Source organism: Oncorhynchus masou, chromosome 28, assembly GCF_036934945.1.
Source record: "Oncorhynchus masou masou isolate Uvic2021 chromosome 28, UVic_Omas_1.1, whole genome shotgun sequence".
NCBI classification, from domain to species: domain Eukaryota; kingdom Metazoa; phylum Chordata; class Actinopteri; order Salmoniformes; family Salmonidae; genus Oncorhynchus; species Oncorhynchus masou.
Window position 1 is genome coordinate 40,510,820 of NC_088239.1, and position 21,435 is coordinate 40,532,254.

Genomic DNA, 21,435 nt, shown 5'->3' on the forward strand with positions numbered 1-21,435 from the left:
CTGTTAGCTGTCGTAGAAGCCTTGAAGGTGTGGAGGCATTGGCTTGAGGGGACTAAACACCCTTTTCTCATCTGGACTGACCACCGCAATCTGGAGTACATCCGGCAGGCGAAGAGATTGAATCCTCGCCAGGCAAGGTGGGCCATGTTTTTCACTCGTTTTGTGTTTACTCTTTCTTACAGACCAGGCTCCCAGAACGTTAAGGCAGATGCATTGTCTCGGCTGTATGACACAGAGGAGCGGTCCATGGATCCCACTCCCATACTCCCAGCTTCGTGTCTGGTGGCGCCGGTAGTGTGGGAGCTGGACGCGGACATTGAGCGTGCGTCACATGCAGAGCCTTCTCCCCCTGAGTGTCCAGCTGGTCGTCTGTACGTTCCGTCTGCTGTCCGCGACCGATAGATATAATGTGCTCACACGTCACCCTCCTCTGGTCATCCTGGGATAGGTCGGACGATGCGCTGTCTTGAAGGGAGGTACTGGTGGCCCACTTTAGCTAAGGACGTGAGGATTTATGTTTCTTCCTGCTCGGTGTGCGCCCAGTGCAAGGCTCCTAGACATCTGCCCAGAGGTAAGCTACAACCTCTACTCAACGGCCATGGTCGCACCTGTCATGGATTTTTTGACTGATCTTCCACCTTCACAGGGTTACACCACGATCCTGGTCGTTGTGGATCGGTTTTCAAAGTCATTTACATTACATTACATTACATTTAAGTCATTTGGCAGACGCTCTTATCCAGAGCGACTTACAAATTGGTGAATTCACCTTATGACATCCAGTGGAACAGCCACTTTACAATAGTGCATCTAAATCATTTAAGGGGGGTGAGAAGGATTACTTTATCCTATCCTAGGTACTCCTTAAAGAGGTGGGGTTTCAGGTGTCTCCGGAAGGTGGTGATTGACTCCGCTGTCCTGGCGTCGTGAGGGAGTTTGTTCCACCATTGGGGGGCCAGAGCAGCGAACAGTTTTGACTAGGCTGAGCGGGAACTGTACTTCCTCAGTGGTAGGGAGGTGAGCAGGCCAGAGGTGGATGAACGCAGTGCCCTTGTTTGGGTGTAGGGCCTGATCAGAGCCTGGAGGTACTGCGGTGCCGTTCCCCTCACAGCTCCGTAGGCAAGCACCATGGTCTTGTAGCGGATGCGAGCTTCAACTGGAAGCCAGTAGAGAGAGCGGAGGAGCGGGGTGACGTGAGAGAACTTGGGAAGGTTGAACACCAGACGGGCTGCGGCGTTCTGGATGAGTTGTAGGGGTTTAATGGCACAGGCAGGGAGCCCAGCCAACAGCGAGTTGCAGTAATCCAGACGGGAGATGACAAGTGCCTGGATTAGGACCTGCGCCGCTTCCTGTGTGAGGCAGGGTCGTACTCTGCGGATGTTGTAGAGAATGAACCTACAGGAACGGGCCACCGCCTTGATGTTAGTTGAGAACGACAGGGTGTTGTCCAGGATCACGCCAAGGTTCTTAGCGCTCTGGGAGGAGGACACAATGGAGTTGTCAACCGTGATGGCGAGATCATGGAACGGGCAGTCCTTCCCCGGGAGGAAGAGCAGCTCCGTCTTGCCGAGGTTCAGCTTGAGGTGGTGATCCGTCATCCACACTGATATGTCTGCCAGACATGCAGAGATGCGATTCGCCACCTGGTCATCAGAAGGGGGAAAGGAGAAGAATAATTGTGTGTCGTCTGCATAGCAATGATAGGAGAGACCATGTGAGGTTATGACAGAGCCAAGTGACTTGGTGTATAGCGAGAATAGGAGAGGGCCTAGAACAGAGCCCTGGGGGACACCAGTGGTGAGAGCGCGTGGTGAGGAGACAGATTCTCGCCACGCCACCTGGTAGGAGCGACCTGTCAGGTAGGACGCAATCCAAGCGTGGGCCGCGCCGGAGATGCCCAACTCGGAGAGGGTGGAGAGGAGGATCTGATGGTTCACAGTATCGAAGGCAGCCGATAGGTCTAGAAGGATGAGAGCAGAGGAGAGAGAGTTAGCTTTAGCAGTGCGGAGCGCCTCCGTGATACAGAGAAGAGCAGTCTCAGTTGAATGACTAGTCTTGAAAACTGACTGATTTGGATCAAGAAGGTCATTCTGAGAGAGATAGCGGGAGAGCTGGCCAAGGACGGCACGTTCAAGAGTTTTGGTGAGAAAAGAAAGAAGGGATACTGGTCTGTAGTTGTTGACATCGGAGGGATCGAGTGTAGGTTTTTTCAGAAGGGGTGCAACTCTCGCTCTCTTGAAGACGGAAGGGACGTAGCCAGCGGTCAGGGATGAGTTGATGAGCGAGGTGAGATAAGGGAGAAGGTCTTCGGAAATGGTCTGGAGAAGAGAGGAGGGGATAGGGTCAAGCGGGCAGGTTGTTGGGCGGCCGGCCGTCACAAGAAGCGAGATTTCATCTGGAGAGAGAGGGGAGAAAGAGGTCAGAGCACAGGGTAGGGCAGTGTGAGCAGAACCAGCGGTGTCGTTTGACTTAGCAAACGAGGATCGGATGTCGTCGACCTTCTTTTCAAAATGGTTGACGAAGTCATCTGCAGAGAGGGAGGAGAAGGTGGCAAAGAGCTTCCTAGGGTTAGAGGCAGATGCTTGGAATTTAGAGTGGTAGAAAGTGGCTTTAGCAGCAGAGACAGAGGAGGAAAATGTAGAGAGGAGGGAGTGAAAGGATGCCAGGTCCGCAGGGAGGCGAGTTTTCCTCCATTTCCGCTCGGCTGCCCGGAGCCCTGTCCTGTCGTCTCCTCCCTTTGCCCGGTCTCCCTACGGCCTTACAAACTGCAGAGGCCCTGTTTACACACGTTTTCCGGCACTATGGGGTGCCTGAGGATATAGTGTCTGATTGTGGTCCCCAGTTCACATCAAGGGTCTGGAAGGCGTTCATGGAGCGTCTGGGGATCTCGGTTAGTCTTACCTCAGGTTTTCACCCCGAGAGTAATGGGCAGGTGGAGAGTTAACCAGGATGTGGGTTGGTTTCTGCAGTCTTATTGCCAGGATTGGCAGGGGGAGTGGGCAAAGTTCGTGCCCTGGGCAGAGATGGCTCAGAACTCGCTACGTCACTCCTCCACTAACCTTACTCCCTTTCAATGTGTATTAGGGTATCAGCCGGTTCTGGCTCCTTGGCATCAGAGCCAGCCCGAGGCCCCTGCGGTGGACAATTGGTTTCGGCACGCTGAGGAAACCTGGGAGGCAGCCCACGTCCACCTTCAGCGTGCCATAAGGCGCCAGAAAATTGGCGCAGACCGTCCGCCGCAGTGAGGCCCCAGTGTTCGCACCAGGGGACAGGGTCTGGCTCTCGACCCGAAACCTGCCCCTTCGCCTGCTCTGCCGGAAGCTGGTTCCTCGGTTTGTGTGGCTGTTTAAAGTCCTGAGGAGAGTGAACGAGGTATGCTATAGGTTACAACTACCCACTCATTACCGTATTAACCCCTCGTTCCATGTGTCTCTTCTCAGGCCGATGGTGGCTAGCCCGCTCCAGGGGGTTCCGGTGTACTCTGTTCGATCCATTTTGGATTCGAGAAGTCGGGCGAGGGGCCTTCAGTACCTCGTGGACTGGGAGGGGTACGGGCCGGAGGAGAGATGCTGGGTTCCGGTGGAGGACGTGTTAGATCCTTCCATGTTATCAGAATTCCACCGTCTCCATCCGGATCGCCATGCACCTCGCACCTCCGGGTCGTCCCCGAGGCCGGTGTCAGGGAGGGGGTACTGTCACGACTTCTGCCGATGTCGTTGCCTCTCCTTGTTCGGGCGGTGCTCGGCGTTCGACGTCACCGGTCTTCTAGCCATCATTGATCCTTTTTTCATTTTCCATTGGTTTTGTCTTGTCTTCCCACACACCTGTTTTCAATCCCATTCATTACCTGTTGTGTATATAACCCTCTGTTTCCCCTCATGTCTTTGTCAGAGATTGTTTTATTGTCAGTGTAGTGTGTTTGTTGTATAGGTGCGCGTCGGGTCCTTGTACCCATGTTTGTTTGTTATGTACATTTAGTGTTATGGAGCATACTCCATGGACTTTATTAAAAGACTCCATTTTACACTCCATTTGACTCTCCTGCGCCTGACTTCCCTGCCACCTATTACACCTATGCATTACACTTAGAGTCAAGGATATATTTTGTATAATTCTACAAAGTCCTAGTAAAAACATAGGCCTATAGCCTATTTTCGTTTCCCTTACAATAAAAACATTACAGTGTAATTAATTTGATCAACTTTATTTGTAGATTCGATTAGTTTTAGACTTATAGGAATTAATAAAGTCCAGTTATAGCTTATTTTGAAAAGTAGAAACGAAAAGATGATAATAATAATATAATCAGCCAGGTGCAAGTGAAAATATTTGCTGTATATTCCTAAACAAAAGCACCAGTGTATGAACAACTGGATTAATTGCATGAAGAAATATTAATGGAAGTATATTCATGACAAGATATAAAAACACTCATTTGGTAATTGTATCAGACACTGTATTGTGCCCTTATACCCGTACCTTTACTCATGAATCAATCGCACCTCTTGACTTGACATTGTGTCTTATTATTATTATCCCGAGTGGGAGCTGTGGTGCTTGGGGAAGAGGGAGAGCAGGACCTGCGGCCTGCTTGGCGGCTGTAGCTTCTTTCTTTGCTGTCATGTGGTTCTCACAAAGCTCACATGCCAGATCCAGTGGGATGCATGGTGCTGAGGATGCAAAATTACATCTGTACACCGTGAGTGTTGCTTTACCACTCTCCATCACTGATGTACAGCTCCACTGCTCAGTTGTTTTGCGCAGAGGGGGGTAGCTCCCACCTTTGTTTGTTCACTGTTCCGAGCAGGCTAGTCTTGTTTGCAATCAACTTGTCTGCCTGGCAAATAAAAGTGAAAAGTTGCCAATGGTCACATTTCTGCTTCCACGGGTCTCAAAACCACAGTCTCAGACAGTCACTCACCGCTGGCCTGGTTGATTTTTCACCCAGATATGCAAAGCAATTGAGCAAGTAGTTGGTTTCAACATCGGCTGACCAAAACTTAACTGAAGTTACGTGCGCCACTTTCAGTTTCCATCTGGTTTCTTGCGCCCTATCATCCATTGACTACAGAAGAGCATATTTCAGTTTTTTGTTTATTATGTTAGTTTTTAGTTTTAGTTTTTGCTTATAGCAGCAAAGTAACTGTAAATGTTACAGCGCGAGTGGTCATGTGCTGAATGCATGGACAGCACGGATATGAGCAGTGTAAAATACAAATATTTAGGAAAAGTCAGGGAAGGAGCAGGACATAGCTTTATTGGTGTGCAGATCCTTAAAAAACGTCTCTAGTTTGGTCAAACTTTAAACTTATACAGGCTTCATAATCGCTTCATAAAGGCTTTATAAGCACTACATAAATGCTTCACGTATCATTTATAAGCAATGTCATACTACATAAAGGGTGATTTAAAATATCAATATAGCTGGTGCTTTGCCTACATATAGCTGTAGGTGTATGATGTAGGTGTATGAGGTGTATGAGCCAACCTGAGCGATAAACTAGAAGTTAGCTTCATACATCATTCAAAAAGTATTTATAAACACTACATCAATTCATCACAAATCCTACCTGTATGTGTAAGGGCCAACCTGAGAGACGAAAGGCTTGGCTCCAGCCAGGAACTCGTCTGGGTTGGTGACGTTAAAAAAGAAGTACTGCATGAAGATGGGAGGAGGAGGGTTCTTCCATGTTTCAAACACACGGCTGCCCTCTGTCAGAGTTAACTCCTGAAAGACACAAACATAGAACCAATCAATCAAATGTATTTTATAAAGCCCATTTTACATCAGTTGTCAATTTGAATATGAATAATGCTGAATAATGTGGTCTGTTTAGTGCACTTCAACTTCTGTATTGCCTGCTCTTTGGTGTTTAGGCCGGTGAGAACATGGTGCAGTTGATGTCGGAAGTTTACATACACTTAGGTTGGAGTCATTAAAACTCGTTTTTCAACCACTCCACAAATTTCTTATTAACAAACTATAGTTTTGACAAGTCGGTTAGGACATCTACTTTGTGCATGACACAAGGAATTTTTCCAACAATTGTTTACAGACAGATTGTTTCATTTATAATTCACTGTATCACAATTCCAGTGGCTCAAAAGTTTACATACACTAAGTTGACTGTGCCTTTAAACAGCTTGGAAAATTCCCGAAATTGATGATGTCATGGCTTTAGAAGCTTCTGATAGGCTAATTGACATAATTTAATTCAATTGGAGGTGTACCTGTGGATGTATTTCAAGGCCTACCTTCAAACTCAGTGCATCTTTGCTTGACATCATGGGAAAATCAAAAGTAATCAGCCAAGACCTCAGAAAAAAAACTGTAGCAATTTCCAAATGCCTGAAGGTACCACGTTCATCTGTACAAACAATAGTCCTCAAGTATAAACACCATGGGACCACGCAGCCGTCATACCGCTCAGGAAGGAGACACGTTCTGTCTCCTAGAGATGAACGTACTTTGGTGCAAAAAGTGCAAATTAATCCCAGAACAACAGCAAAGGACCTTGTGAAGATGCTGGAGGAAATAGGTACAAAAATATCTAAATCCACAGTAAAACGAGTCCTATGTTGACATAACCTGAAAGGCCACTCAGCAAAGAAGCCACTGCTCCAAAACCGCCATAAAAAAGCCAGACTACGGTTTGCAAATGCACATGGTGACAAAGATCGCACTTTTGAAGAAATGTTTTCTTGTCTGATGAAACAATAATATAACTGTTTGGCCATAATGACCATCATTATGTTTGGAGGAAAAAGGGGGAGTCTTGCAAGCTGAAGAACACCATCCCAACCGTGAAGCACGGTGGTTGCAGCATCATGTTGTGGGAGTACTTTGCTGCAGGAAGGACTGGTGCTGGTCAAAATAGATGGCATCATGAAGATGGAAAATTACGTGGATATATTGAAGCAACATCTCAGGACATCAGTCCAGAAGTTAAAGCTTGGTCGCAAATAGGTCTTCCAAATGGACCATGACCTCAAGCATACTTCCAAAGTTGTGGCAAAATGGTTAAGGACAACAAAGTCAAGGTATTGGAGTGGCCATCACAAAGCCATGACCTCAGTCCCATAGAAAAATTTTGGGCAGAACTGAAAAGGGTGTGTGAGCAAGGAGGCCTACAAACCTGACTCCGTTACACCAGCTCTGTCAGGAGGAATGGGCCAAAATTCACCAAACTTATTGTGGGAAGCTTGTGGAAGGCTTCCCAAAACATATAATTTAAAGGCAATGCTAGCAAATACTAATTGAGTGTATCTAATCTTCTGACCCACTGGGAATGTGATGAAAGAAATAAAAGCTGAAAAAATAATTCTCTCTACTATTATTCTAACATTTCACATTCTTAAAATAAAGTGGTGATCCTAACTGACCTAAAACAGGGGCTTTTTACTAGGATTAAATGTCAGGAATTGTGAAAAACTGAGTTTAAATGTATTTGGCTAAGGTGTATGTAAACTTCCAACTTCAACTACAGATTTTACAAACCCCGTATATTTTACATTGGTTATCTTGTTTTTATTAGTCCCACCCTTCAGCTCCATTCAACCCCTCCCATCTATCTCTTAACACCATCAATTTTGGATTTCTATTTGCTATATATTTTTCAACTGTGCCGTGATGCTTCACAAAAGTACTGAACCTTTCTATTCTCATAGCTTCTACAGATTGTAAATTAAAGATAAACATTTTTTCTAAAATAATTATAATATTATTGCTCGATTGACTATGACTTTTCAAATCACCCAGTATTGCTATCTGCAGCGTTACAGTGCCTTGTAAAAGTATTCATCCCCCTTGGTATTTTTCCTATTTTGTTGCATTACAACCTGTAATTTAAATGGATTTTATTTGGATTTCCTGTAAAGGATATAAACAAATATTACTGTTACTGTTTGATCAGGTTGCAATTCCAAGATCCATTTCAATAGCTCAGTGTTCTCATTTCACTATACAGTGAAACAACAGTGAAATGTAATGTGATTCAGTTCAGATTTCAAAGCTACATTTGCACTCAACAAGTATAAACTTTGATACAAAGTATGAGGATTCAGGAATGAATCCTAAAGTAACTTCTTAACATCAGCTCCACTGATGTAAACATCTACTATGCTCAACCATGTCAATATTTGATTTACGCTGGTACACAGTGCATTCGGAAAGTATTCAGACCCCTTCCCTTTTTCCACCTTTTGTTATGTTACAGCCTTATTCTAAAATAGCTAACTTTTTATTATTATTTTATTTTTTTAATCTCATCAATCTACACACAATACCCCATAATGACAAAGCGAAAAACAGGCGAAAACAGGTCTGCAGCATTGAAGGTCCCCAAGAACACAGTGGCCTCCATCCAGAAGGACAACCATCTCTGCAGCACTCCACCAATCAGGCCTTTATGGTAGAGTGGTCAGACGAAAGCCACTCCTCGGGTAAAAGGCACATGACAGCCCACTTGGAGTTTGCCAAAAGGCACCAAAAGGACTCTCAGACCATGAGAAATAAGATTCTCTGGTCTGAAGAAACCAAGATTGAACTCTTTGGCCTGACTGCCAAGCGTCATGTCTCGAGGAAACCTGACACCATCCCTGGCCCAGCCAGAGCCCAAACTTGAACCCGATCAAACATTTCTGGAGAGACCTGAAAATAGCTGTGCAGTGACGCTCCCCATCCAACCTGCAGAAAATAATGGGATAATCTCCCCAAATACAGGTGTGCCAAGCTTGTAGCGTCTTGCCCAATAAGACTCGAGGCAGTAATCGCTGCCAAAGGTGCTTCAACAAAGTTCTGAATAAAACGTATGTAAATGTGATATTTAAGGTTGTTTTTGCTTTGTCATTATGGGGTATTGTGTGTAGATTGATGATGGGAAAAAAAACAATTTAATCTGTTTTAGAGGAAGGCATTAATGTAACAAAATTTGGAAAAAGTCAACGTGGCTATTAGGTGGCTTCCCATGAAAGGATACTTATTTACCTCAATCATAACTCTTTAACTGCTAGAGCAGCATATCCAACGTTTTGAAATTGAAAGTTCCTTCCTAACTTTGAACGCCATGGCTGCAAGAAAAAAAAACATGCCTCCTGGGGATTTGGGGGTATGGCGATGGAGGGGAGGAGTGGTAGAGGGATGGAGAGGAAAGGCCCTCGCTTTGTCTACGGTAACCAATGGAAATCCTTTGACCAGCCAAGCTGACTGAGAGAGACACTATAATTTGTGTGTGTGTGTTGATCATGTGATTGGTGAGCTCCATTACACTGACATCTGGTCTGAACACACAAACTCACAGAGAGAGAGAGAGCGCGAGAGAGGAAGAGAGAGGGAGAGAGAGCCCCAGTGGATGTCTCTGTGTTAATGATGGCCACGGTGGCACAATTACCCCAGCACAGGGACAAAGACCCAAGCCACCAGTGGGTGTGGTGGGTGAGGGGCGAAGATATGCCCTCTCAACCTCTCCAATGACAAAACGACCAGCTGAGTTGCTCAGGATAATGTGCCTGTCATCTTAGATAGGAGTGACTTGCCTAGTTAAATAAAGGTTAAATAAAAGTAAATAAACACAGCATAGAAGGTGATCAACCTCAGTCAGGGTTGTTGTTTTCACACAACTTTCTATGAAAAATATGTAACATTTTCTGGTGCAGATCTAAGATGTAGGCTTTGATGTTGAGGTCTTTCTTCATGTTGACAAGCTAGGGGTTAAGACCAAATGCATTCATACATTTCTTTCCGTATACAGCCTTCTCTAACATGTTGGTGGGCATTGTTCTGGTCTGGGCTAAGGTCACCTCTCTAGTTGGCCGATGGTGATCCTTTACTACAGTGACCCAGATAGGGGTTGTGGAGCTGCCAAACACTTCAGGGCTGTGTCTTAAATGGCACCCCATTCCCTATACAGTGCACTACTTTTGACCAGAGCTGGTCAAAAGCAGATCACTATATAGGGAATTGGGTTCCACAGCTCTCGTTGTTACCCAATAAGCCAGCCTATCATGCTGTGTGAAAGAGGCTTACCACACAAAGAGGGCCTACTACTGAGTTCAGAAGGGTTTCTGTGGTTTAGGTTATGAGCTCGGTTCTGTCCCAAATGGCACCTTATTCCATATGCCCACAACCCTCTTTCAAGCCATGAGTTGATATGAGGAGTGGTCTGTCCACTATGCCGAGAGGTCCAAGACAATAACAAGTTTGTCTGCGCGTGCGTATGTGCGTTTGTGTCTGTGCACCTGTTGCATTTCCAGTATGTTTCCCTGCGCATCCCAAATTACACACTTTATAGTGTGCTACGTTTGATCAGGGCCCATAGGGTAGTAGTGCACTTTATAGGGAATAGGGTGCCATTTGGGACACAACCCTTTAATGAGTAACCTAATTAAACAAACACTAGAGGCTAAACAAACATTTGTTGTTTCAACATCCACATTTTGTAACATTCAATTCAGAGATAAAGTCCAGATTTGTGTGGTATATTCTTGGTCAGGTCAGTCACATCAAGACAGTGTGTGTGTTTATGTGTATGTGTGTCTCACATCAGGATAGTGAGTAAAGGACCATGGTTTGTGTGGCTGGCATAAGCTCTACATATCTCACGGTAAACAGGGGTAATACTGTAGATTTAGGTCAGTTGGAGCAGACTACCCTAATTATCTGACAACATTTCCTATGTATTATTTGTTTATGGAAAGACAGATGCACCTGGGATGGTATGTCAGGGTGGCACAACTGTTACTACTAGTTCACATCTGGCTTATTTTACACTTGTCTCTCACCCAATTGGCTGACTCCTAAGATCTATAACCCTGGTCTGTCACCCAATTGGCTGACTCCTAAGACCTATTACCCTGGTCTGTCACCCAATTGGCTGACACCTACAATCTATAATCCTTGTCTCTCACTCATTTGGAAGACTCCTAAGATTTAGAGGCCTTGTCTGTCACCCAATTGGCTAACTCCTAAGACCTAGAACCCTAGATGGGCAATGGCTGTGATTGGAGAAAGCTGAGGATGGATACACAACGTTGTAATTACTCCACAATACTAACCTAATTGACAGAGTGAAAAGAAGGTATACAAATATTCAAAAAATTGCATCCTGTTTGCAACAAGGCAGTAAAGTAATACTTCAAAATATTTGGCAAAGCAATTCACTTTTAGTCCTAAATACAAAGTGTTAGGGGCAAATCCAATACAACACATTACTGAGTACCACTCTCCATAAGCAGAGTGGTGTCTGCATCATGTTATGGGTATACGTCACCCCGCTCCTCCGCTCTCTCCACTGGCTTCCAGTTGAAGCTCGCATCCGCTACAAGACCATGGTGCTTGCCTACGGAGCTGTGAGGGGAACGGCACCGCAGTACCTCCAGGCTCTGATCAGGCCCTACACCCAAACAAGGGCACTGCGTTCATCCACCTCTGGCCTGCTCGCCTCCCTACCACTGAGGAAGTACAGTTCCCGCTCAGCCCAGTCAAAACTGTTTGCTGCTCTGGCCCCCCAATGGTGGAACAAACTCCCTCACGACGCCAGGACAGCGGAGTCAATCACCACCTTCCGGAGACACCTGAAACCCCACCTCTTCAAGGAAGACCGAGGATAGGATAAGCAATCCTTCTCATTCCCCCCCTTAAATGATTTAGATGCACTATTGTAAAGTGGCTGTTCCACTGATGTCAGAAGGTGAATTCACCAATTTGTAAGTCGCTCTGGATAAGAGCGTCTGCTAAATGACTTAAATGTAAATGTAATGTAAATGTATAATAATAATAATAATTTATCACATTTCTCTAGTACTTTTCATAGAATCTCAAAGCGCTTCAAGAGCAAACATAAACAAGCAAATATCATGACAGGTCAACCAATAGAAGCCAAGTCTTTGAAAGCTGCATCCTCCAAAGATGGAGAGGGTTAGTTCATGGCTTGAGCGAATACAGCTGGTCAGAGGAGGGTAGATGGTGATGGAGTCTGCTGATGATCTTGCAGAGGGCAAGTCTGGGAACCAGCCTGTGTCTTATAGCCACTGGACTTCTCCTCTTCCACTCTGTGTAGCACCCACTTGGGTGATGCCTCAGCAGCTCTGGGTGCCAGAAAGATCACCACACAAAGCTCAGAATAGTAGCCAGTCGTCCTCACTACGAGCCCTCTGCCTCAGCACTGCTCGATTCCTGTATCTCCCATTCCTCTTCCTCTTACGCGACTCCTCAAATAATTTTCTCAGAAGATCAGGATTTGGCAGCAAGGTGAAACAAAAAAGCTGCTACTGTGTCCAGATGCAAAAACTTTAGCCAACTAGCAAAATCCTAGAGGAAAACCTGGTTCAGCCTGCTTTCCACCAGACACTGGGATATTAATTCACCTTTAAGGACAATTCGGTCACTCAGACAACAGCTCCAATTTTAATTAAATGTTGCAACACATTTTAAAATATGTATTCAATTTGCCATTATGGGGTATTGTGTGTAGATGGTTGAGAAAAAAACCCTATTTAATCCGTTTTGAATTCAGGCTGTAAAACAACAAAATATGTAATATGTCAAGTGGTATGAATACTTTCTGAAGGCACTGTATTTCCTTAGTAATTTGTTCAGCTCAGGAAAATGCTTCTGACTGAGCTGCTTAAACGAGAACATGGAAAAGATTAAGAAGAACACATGCAAGCACCCATGACCATAACACAGCCCCATTAAAGCCACACATAGAAGACACTCAGTGATTTTGAACAGTACTTATCACAACAACAATAACAACAATGACATGTCATGTCACAACAAAGGTTTATCATATCGAGGACTGAATGCTATTGACAACAAAGGACTCAAAACTGTATTTTAAAATTAGACGACCTACTGTTTTGCTTGTTAAGCTTCCTAGATAGTTTAGTGTGTCAACGTAGACACTTTAGACAAGAAGATTGACTGGAAACACAAACTAAGATTGTGTAATGATTATGAAGGGGTTCTCTAATACATATTCACATGCTACCTTATTGTCAATGTCAATGTGACCCTGCCACACCCATGATATCCAAAATCGAAGTATTTGGCAAAATACAATTTCAGTAGCCTATTTGTGTAAACATAAAAGTAGTACAAAATATGTACACACTAAAATGTAAATTATGCTCTTTCCCTAGAGATAAATGTTGACACAGCCTACTTTCCCTCTTCCTCGCTAGGCTGAAATACCATAGTTTAGTTTAGCAGGTGTGTGAACAACATACAATTCCATCATTGTAGTGACTTATCTACCAACATTCTTATTATGGGTTTGATTTTCAAACAGAGCTGCATTGAAAGGATAACACACTCATTGGAATGAATAGGCTAGGCACTAAATGGCAGAATGGGCTGGTTGATGATCAATGAGCACTGATCCAGGACACCTACACCACCCGATGTTACAGGAAGGCCATAAAGATCATCAAGGACAACAACCACCCGAGCCACTGCCTGTTCACCCCGCTATCATCCAGAAGGCGAGGTCAGTACAGGTGCATCAAAGCTGGGACCGAGAGACTGAAAAACAGCTTCTATCTCAAGGCCATCAGACTGTTAAACAGCAACCACTAACATTGAGTGGCTGCTGCCAACACACTGACTCAACTCCAGCCACTTTAATAATGGGAATTGATGGGAAATGATGCAAAATATATCACTAGCCACTTTAAACAATGCTACCTAATATAATGTTTACATACCCTACATTATTCATCTCATAGGTATACGTATATACTGTACTCTATATCATCTACTGCATCCTTATGTAATATATGTATCACTAGCCACTTTAACTATCCCACTTTGTTTACATACTCATCTCATATGTATATACTATACTCGATACCATCTACTGTATCTTGCCTATGCTGCTCTGTACCATCACTCATTCATATATCTTTATGTACATATTCTTTATCCCCTTACACTTGTGTATAAGACAGTAGTTTTGGAATTGTTAGTTAGATTACTTGTTGGTTATTACTGCATTGTCGGAACTAGAAGCACAAGCATTTCGCTACACTCGCATTAACATCTGCTAACCATGTGTATGTGACAAATAAAATTTGATTTGATTTGATTTCAGTGAACAATTATAATTTCAGTAAGGAAAGATCTGTTATCTTAGAGAGCAATTATTCTGTATAGGTAAGTAGGCCTGCTATGCTTTAAAAAAGTATTTCCCAATTCTCATACTTTGATATGGACAACCTGGACTCAGAGGTAGATGTAACATAGTGAATGAAAATCAGGGACACTCAAATTAGTGTGATATGTTAAATATGGATGTATTAATTTGTGGATGTTCATCAACCATTTTGTATGTTATGCTGCAAATTCCAATTTGAATGATATGTTACGAATTTGAAAAACGTATATGTTGCAAATTCAAATTTGTTGTGACTAACATTGGACGGACGGACGGACGGAACATATACTCATAAAAACAGAACATATACTTAAAGGAATAGTCACCATCAGGATAAGAACGGAACACAACACATTTTCCAAAAAGTAGTAGCATTAGTCACAGAAATAAACAAATGGCACATTGGATTCCTGACTTACTGACTGACTTATGTAACCATACCAAGTGTAACATATCATACTAATTTGAGAGTTCCGGATTTTCATTAACTATGTGACATCTAGTCTATAAGACCAGCCTGGTCTGGATAGAACCCCTAAAACTCAGTGATCTATGCATTGATTCTGAGAACACTTCAGCTGCAGTTTGTTGGAGAACTTCACACAGGGGTGCATACTTTGTTCTCTGTACCCCAAGCAAAATTATTCGGACAGATTGGTGCCCGATGATTTGCAGTCGCTAACCTGTATTTATGATTGTCTCATTAGGCGGGTGCTTACATTTGTCCTATTTCACACATGGAAATGTGTGTGAATTGTTTTCATATCCTACTCCCCTGAAACACCCTCAGAGAGTGAGGTCACGGCCAGGGATCAGCCATTATTGACAGCAACCCTAGAGCAATTAGGGATAAGTGCCTTGCTCAAGAACACATTGACAGATTTTTCACTCAGTTGGCTCAGGAACCTAGTCAAAAAATGACCTTTCGGTTAAATGCCCCAAGGTTCTTAACCCCTAAGCTACTTGCTCCCACGCCTCATGACATTGTAACACTGCTGTAACACTGCATTTTGATTTATTTGACACCTGTGGAATATTTGACATGCAAATATAACATGAAAAGTTATAAAAACTTGTGCATTCTGCTTAACTTACCTTTTTTAACCGGTTATGTATTACAGTTTGAAATACTTGAGCCACAAATAAACCAATTCCGATGAACAGCAGATGAGCGCAGACAATCCCAACTCCATATACAGCACAAGATCTTTGAGTCATGATGCAGGACAACAGCGCGTAAAAGTTGTAACAGCAAGAAGAGGACTATACAGTTGAAATGTGGCAACTGAGCCGGCTGCGCTTTTATCCTTCAGTTCAGTTCCTTCAGTTCACGTGCATACGTTAAGCACAACGCATCGTCAAAGTTGACCTTGTTGTCCTCTTTTGTGGTTTGTGGTCAGTTTTTCCGTAACTTGTAAAGTGGTAGAACTTGGATTCTGTATTAGTTACCGATTGTATTTGTTTATTCTAGTCGACTATAATGGTAACCACTTCTTTACTCTTCTTAGTTTTAAGTCATTGCAAGAAAAGGAATGTATGCTAAATTTAGTGATCTGCTGCCTGGTTAATAATGAGATCTTTCACAATAAAAGGAGGTCGTCTGCAATCCGGGGTGGTGAAGGTGTAATAAACTGTATGAATAATCCCAGTGGATATTTGTAGGGTGGTGAGAAGGTCGCGCTTGTGCGCTAAGCGAATGTTGATTGGTCACACCGCAATGTCTGCTGTTCTCCCTTCAACACGTGTGTCAATACGGTTACTGTTTCTGCCTGATTGAGAGGAAAAGTAACAGTGTTTGTTGTATTCATTAGTGCACACTGTAGAAAACGCTTTGCAATTAAAACGAGCGTTTGTTATTGGACAAATTCAGGTTAGCCGGTCCCCGCTTCGGCTTGTCTTGCAACTCACACAGGTTATGGGCAGACAGCCTAAAAATCACCGAGATCCTTGCTTCATAATGGTGAGCTGGATAAAATAATTTGAAGTCATAAACAATTATCCATGTGGAGATAATTTAATATATATATATATATATATATTTTTTTTTTATGTAATTAATTGTTTCACACTATTTGCATGGATTGAAATTATTTGACATCAAACTACAAGGGCAAATTCAGGGCTGGAAGTTGTAACTCTAATGTCAAATCATAATTCCAACCCTGTCAACAAGTGTAATAAGTAATATAAGAACTTCTAGACATTTCATATAGTAACCTATTCAAATATAAAGGTATTAGTTTAGTTATAGGATGTTTAAAAGACAATTTGTCAGTTGCAAAACATGTTGACTACTCGAATAAGACATAGTTTGTAAAACATTGCGTGTTAAAGCTTAGAGTGTTATTTCCTTTTCTCTCACAAACACATTTTCAGTTTAGTTTGCCCCTCATTTCGCACTGAATTTCTAATTTACAAATAATAGGATGGTAACGGGCCATTGAGGCCAAGGAGAGCCAAGGAGAGTCTTGACCCTGAAATGCAGTGCTATCTTAAAAAGTTCTCTGAATACCCAGAAGGTCTGGTGTGGCACTGGCTAGGATAAATAATGTCAGACACTATACATTTGCAGCATGCCAAATGAGCATCTATGTAAACTTGTATTTGTATGGACTAGTGATGCAATTACAAATAATATAAAAGTATACATTGTCAAAGCCTTTTTTTCTCTCTCTATCCATACAGTATGATGCACCTCATGATACAGACAGAGTGTATTCTAGAAATAACCCAAATGTTTTTTGAATCAGAACTTTTAGAGAGTGAAGAACTAAATATAAACATACAGATACTGTATTTATCTTGCCTTAGCCACACCTGACCTTCTGAGTCTTCAGAAGACCTTTTACCAACTTTTACCAACTTCGGGCAAAGAGTAATGGTTAGGGGGCCTTCTCATCAAAATAAAGACTTTTAGAGGGGGGTTGAATAAGTGCTGCACCCATGTATTACACATACTGTATATAGAGGGCCTCAGGGCCATGAAATAGCCAGTTATTTCCTAAGTATGAGTTCTCTGCAGGGATCAAATTACATTTAGGCTATGAGGGGTAGGGCACCTCCATAACAAGTCAGGACCACCCCAAGTTTTGTAAGTGAGACTATCAGCACATTCAGATAACAGTGTAACCCATCCCTTAATAATGCTCGCAAGAGCCTCTGACTTGTCTAAGCAACACGAGTCTGGCCAGCGAGACTTGTGGGGGCTGTTTTGTTAGACTTCAGTGTGGCTATTGACATTATCGATCATAGTCTGCTGCTGGAAAACACATGTGTTATGGCTTTACACCCCCTGCTATAATGTGGATAAAGAGTTACCTGTCTAACAGAACAAATAGAGTCTTCTTTAATGGAAGCCTCTCCAACATAATCCAGGTAGAACCAAAATCAACATCAAATAAAATAAAATGTATTGGTCACATACACATTGTGAGCCGATGTTATTGCAAGTGTAGTGAAATGCTTGTGCTTCTTGTTCCGACAGTCCAGCAATATCCAACAAGTAATAACTAAGGATTCCACATCAAATACCTAATACACACAAATCCAAGTAAACGAATATATAGATATTTATTTGATCAGTTAAGATGACTGAAAACATTCTCATTTACAGCAATGTCCTGGGGAATAGTTACAGGGGAGATGAATAAGCCAATTATAAACTAGGGATGATTAGGTGACCATGATGGTATGAGGGCCAGTTTGGGAATTTAGCCAGGACACCAGTGTTAACATCCCTACTCTTACGATAAGTGCCATGGGATCGTTAGTGACCACAGAGAGAGGCAGGACACCCGTTGAACATCCCATCCAAAAGGCAACAACCTATACAGGGAAATGGTATATTCTTTTTAGACCAGAGGAAAGCATGCCTCCTACTGGCCCTCCAACACCACTTCCAGCAGAATCGAGTCTCCCATCCAGGAACAAGCCTGCTTAACTTCAGAAGCAAGTTAGCAGTGGGATGCAGAGTGGTGTGCTGCTGGGAATGGATGAGAAATGTCAGCATAGGCTAAGATAGTGTAGATAGTATAAATAGTGTAGAATACAGTATATAGACATGAGATGAGTAATGCAATATTGTTAAACATTATTAAAGTGGTGTTATTAAAGTGACTAGTGTTCCATTTATTAAAGTGGCCAATTATTTCAAGTCTGTATGTAGGCAGCAGCCTCTGTGCTAGTGATGGCTGTTGAACAGTCTGATGGCCTTGAGATGGAAGCTGTTTTTCAGTCTCTCGGCCCCAGCTTCGATGCACCTATACAGATCTCACCTTCTGGATAGTAGCGGGGTGAACGGGTAGTGGCTCGGGTGGTTGTTGTTAATTATATTTTTGGCCTTCCTGTGACATCGGGTGCTGTATAAGTGTCCTGGAGGGCAGGTAGTTTGCCCCCGGTGATGCATGGTTCAGACCACCCCAGCCTCTGGAGAGCCTTGTGTTTCTGGGCGGTGCAGCTCTTGTACCAGGCTGTGATACAGCCCAACAGGATGCTCTCAACTGTGAATCTGTAAAAGTTTGTGAGGGTTTTAGTTGACAAGCCAAATTTCTTCAGCCTCCTGAGGTTGAAGAGGCACTGTTGCGCCTTCTTCACCACACTGTCTGTATGGGTGTACCATTTCAATTTGTCAGTGATGTGTACACCGAGGAACTTAAAACTTTCCACCTTCTCCACTCATGTTCTGTTGATATGGATATGGGGGTGATCCCTCTGCTGTTTCTTAAAGTCCACGATCATCTCCTTTGTTTTGTTGATGTTGAGAGGTTATTTGCCTGACACCACATCACCTCCTCCCTGAAGGCTGTCTCGTCATTGCTGGTAATCAAGCCTACTACTGTTGTGTCACCTGCAAACTTGATGATTGAGTTGGAGGCATGCATGGCCACGCAGTCATGGGTGAACAGGGAATACAGGAGGAGGCTGAGCAGGCACCTTTGTGGAGCCCCAGTGTTGAGGATCAGCGAAGTGAAGATTTTGTTTCCTACCTTTACCACCTGGGGGCTGCCATCAGGAAGTCCAGAACCCAGTTGCACAGGGCGGGGGTCGAGAACCAGGGTCTCGAGCTTAATGATGAGTTTGGAGGGTACTATGGTGTTAAATGCTAAGCTGTACAGCATCGATGAACAGCATTCTTATATAGGCAATCCTCTTCTCCAGATAGATTAAGGCAGTGCGATTGTGATTGCATTGTCTGTGGACCTACTGGGGCGGTAAGCAAATTGGAATGTGTCTAGGGTGTCAGGTAGGGTGGAGATGATATGATCCTTGACTAGTCTCTCAAGCACTTCATGATGACAGAAGTGAGTGCTACGGGGCGATAGTCATTTTGCTCAGTTACCTTAACTTTCTTGGGATCAGGAACAATGGTGGCCATCTTGAAGCATGTGGGAACAGCAGACTGGGATTAGCTTTGTTAAAATCCCCAGCTACAATAAATGCAGCCTCAGGATATATGGTTTCCAGTTTGCATAAAGTTCAGTGACGGTCCTTGATGGCCGACTTGGTATCCGCTCGCAGGGGGATATACACGGCTGTGACGATAATTGAGGAGAGTTCTCTTGTGAGATAATACGGTCGGCATTTGATTGTGAGGAAATCTAGGTCAGGTGAACAAAAGGACCCGAGTTACTGTATGTTGTTACAATTACACCATGAGTTGTTAATCATGAAACATACACCCCCGCCCTTCTTCTTACCAGAGAGATGTTTATTCCTGTCGGTGCGATGCACTGAAAATCCTGTTGGCTGACTCCGACAGCATGTCCCCAGCTAGCCATGTTTCCGTGAAACAGAATATGATACAATCCCGGATATCTCTTTGGAAAGCAACTCTTGCCCCAATTTTGCCTACTTTGTTAACTTGGGACTAGACAGTCTTGAAGAGTTCCATTATATGCTTAGTACTTGTTGGCTGCTTTTCCTCCACTCTGCGGTCCGACTCATCCCAAACCGTCTCAGTTGCGTTGAGGTCCGGGGATTGTGGAGGCCAGGTCATCTGATGCATCACTTTCCTTCTTGGTAAAATAGCCCTTACACAGCCTGGAGGTGTGTTTTGGGTCATTGTCCTGTTGAAAAACAAATGATAGTCCCACTAAGCCCAAACCAAATGGGATGGTATACCGCTGCAGCATGCTGTGGTAGCCTTGCTGGATAAGTGTGCCTTGAATTCTAAATAAATCACAGACAGTGTTACCAAATAAACACCCACACCATAACACCTCCTCCTCCATGCTTTAACGTGAGAAATACACATGTGATGATCATTCGTTCACCCACACCGCGTCTCACAAAGACACGACTGTTGGAACCAAAAATCATTAATTTGGACTCCAGACCAAATTACAATTTCCACTGGTCTAATGTCCATTGCTCGTGCTTCTTGGCCCAACCAAGTCTCTTCTTATTATTGGTGTCCTTTAATAGTGGTTTCTTTGCAGCAATTTTACCATAAAGGCTTGATTCACACAGTCTCCTCTGAACAGTTGATGTTGAGTGTGTCTGTTACTTGAACTCTGTGAAGCATTTATTTGGGCTGAAATTTCGGAGGCTGGTAACTCTAATGAACTTGTCCTCTGCAGCAGAGGTAACTCTGGGTCTTCCAGGTTTTTAGCTTCAGGTTTTCCATTCCTGTGGAGGTCCTCATGAGAGCCTGTTCCATCATAACGCTTGAGGTTTTTTGCGACTGCACTTGAATATTGACTGACCTAATGTCTTAAAGTAATGGATTGTCGTTTCTCTTTGCTTATTTGAGCTGTTCTTGCCATAATATGGACTTTGTTTTTTACCAAATAGGGCTATCTTCTGTATACCACTCCTACCTTTTTCACAGCTGAATTTCTCCAAATCATGTCTCCTACCAGTCCAGTACAAATTGTACCTTGGAGAATGCCTCAAACATGATTTAAAGATCATTATAATGCCAAAAAGTCTAATATTATATTCATCTGTTAATACACAATGTTCACAATTAATACACAATTAAAGAAATATTGCAAGGTTGAAAATCTCCAAATAATATCTCATATCATTCCTATATTAGTTTGATGGTAGACATCATTTTCTTTCAGAAATGTGTTGAAAATGTTTCACGTGTAAAACACGTCAAGTCTCTCCTAATAGTTAGAAATAATTTTTACGGGTTACAATACATGTATTCTACCAGGCCTGTATGTGTTGTATGTACGTGTTGTATGGTGGCAACTTCAGGCACCGACAGAGAAGGCCACCTTGCTTCGAGTCCCGAGGAAACTATGCAGTATTTTGTTTTTTTATGTGTTATTTC

At 43.3% G+C, this 21,435-nt stretch overlaps 1 protein-coding gene across 1 annotated transcript in view; it reads right to left on the reverse strand.

The window, feature by feature from the left end:
• LOC135517579 (lysosome membrane protein 2-like) overlaps positions 1-15,788 on the reverse strand; it is a 69,447-nt gene extending 53,659 nt beyond the window's left edge. Inside the window, exons 1-2 of the mRNA XM_064942008.1 lie at positions 15,249-15,788; positions 5,571-5,728 (exon numbers count right to left, since the gene is read on the reverse strand). Of these exons, the coding sequence (XP_064798080.1) occupies positions 5,571-5,728; positions 15,249-15,371 (281 nt within the window). The 5' untranslated portion in view covers positions 15,372-15,788. The remainder of the gene's footprint in view (positions 1-5,570; positions 5,729-15,248) is intronic.
• Positions 15,789-21,435: the final 5,647 nt, after the last annotated feature.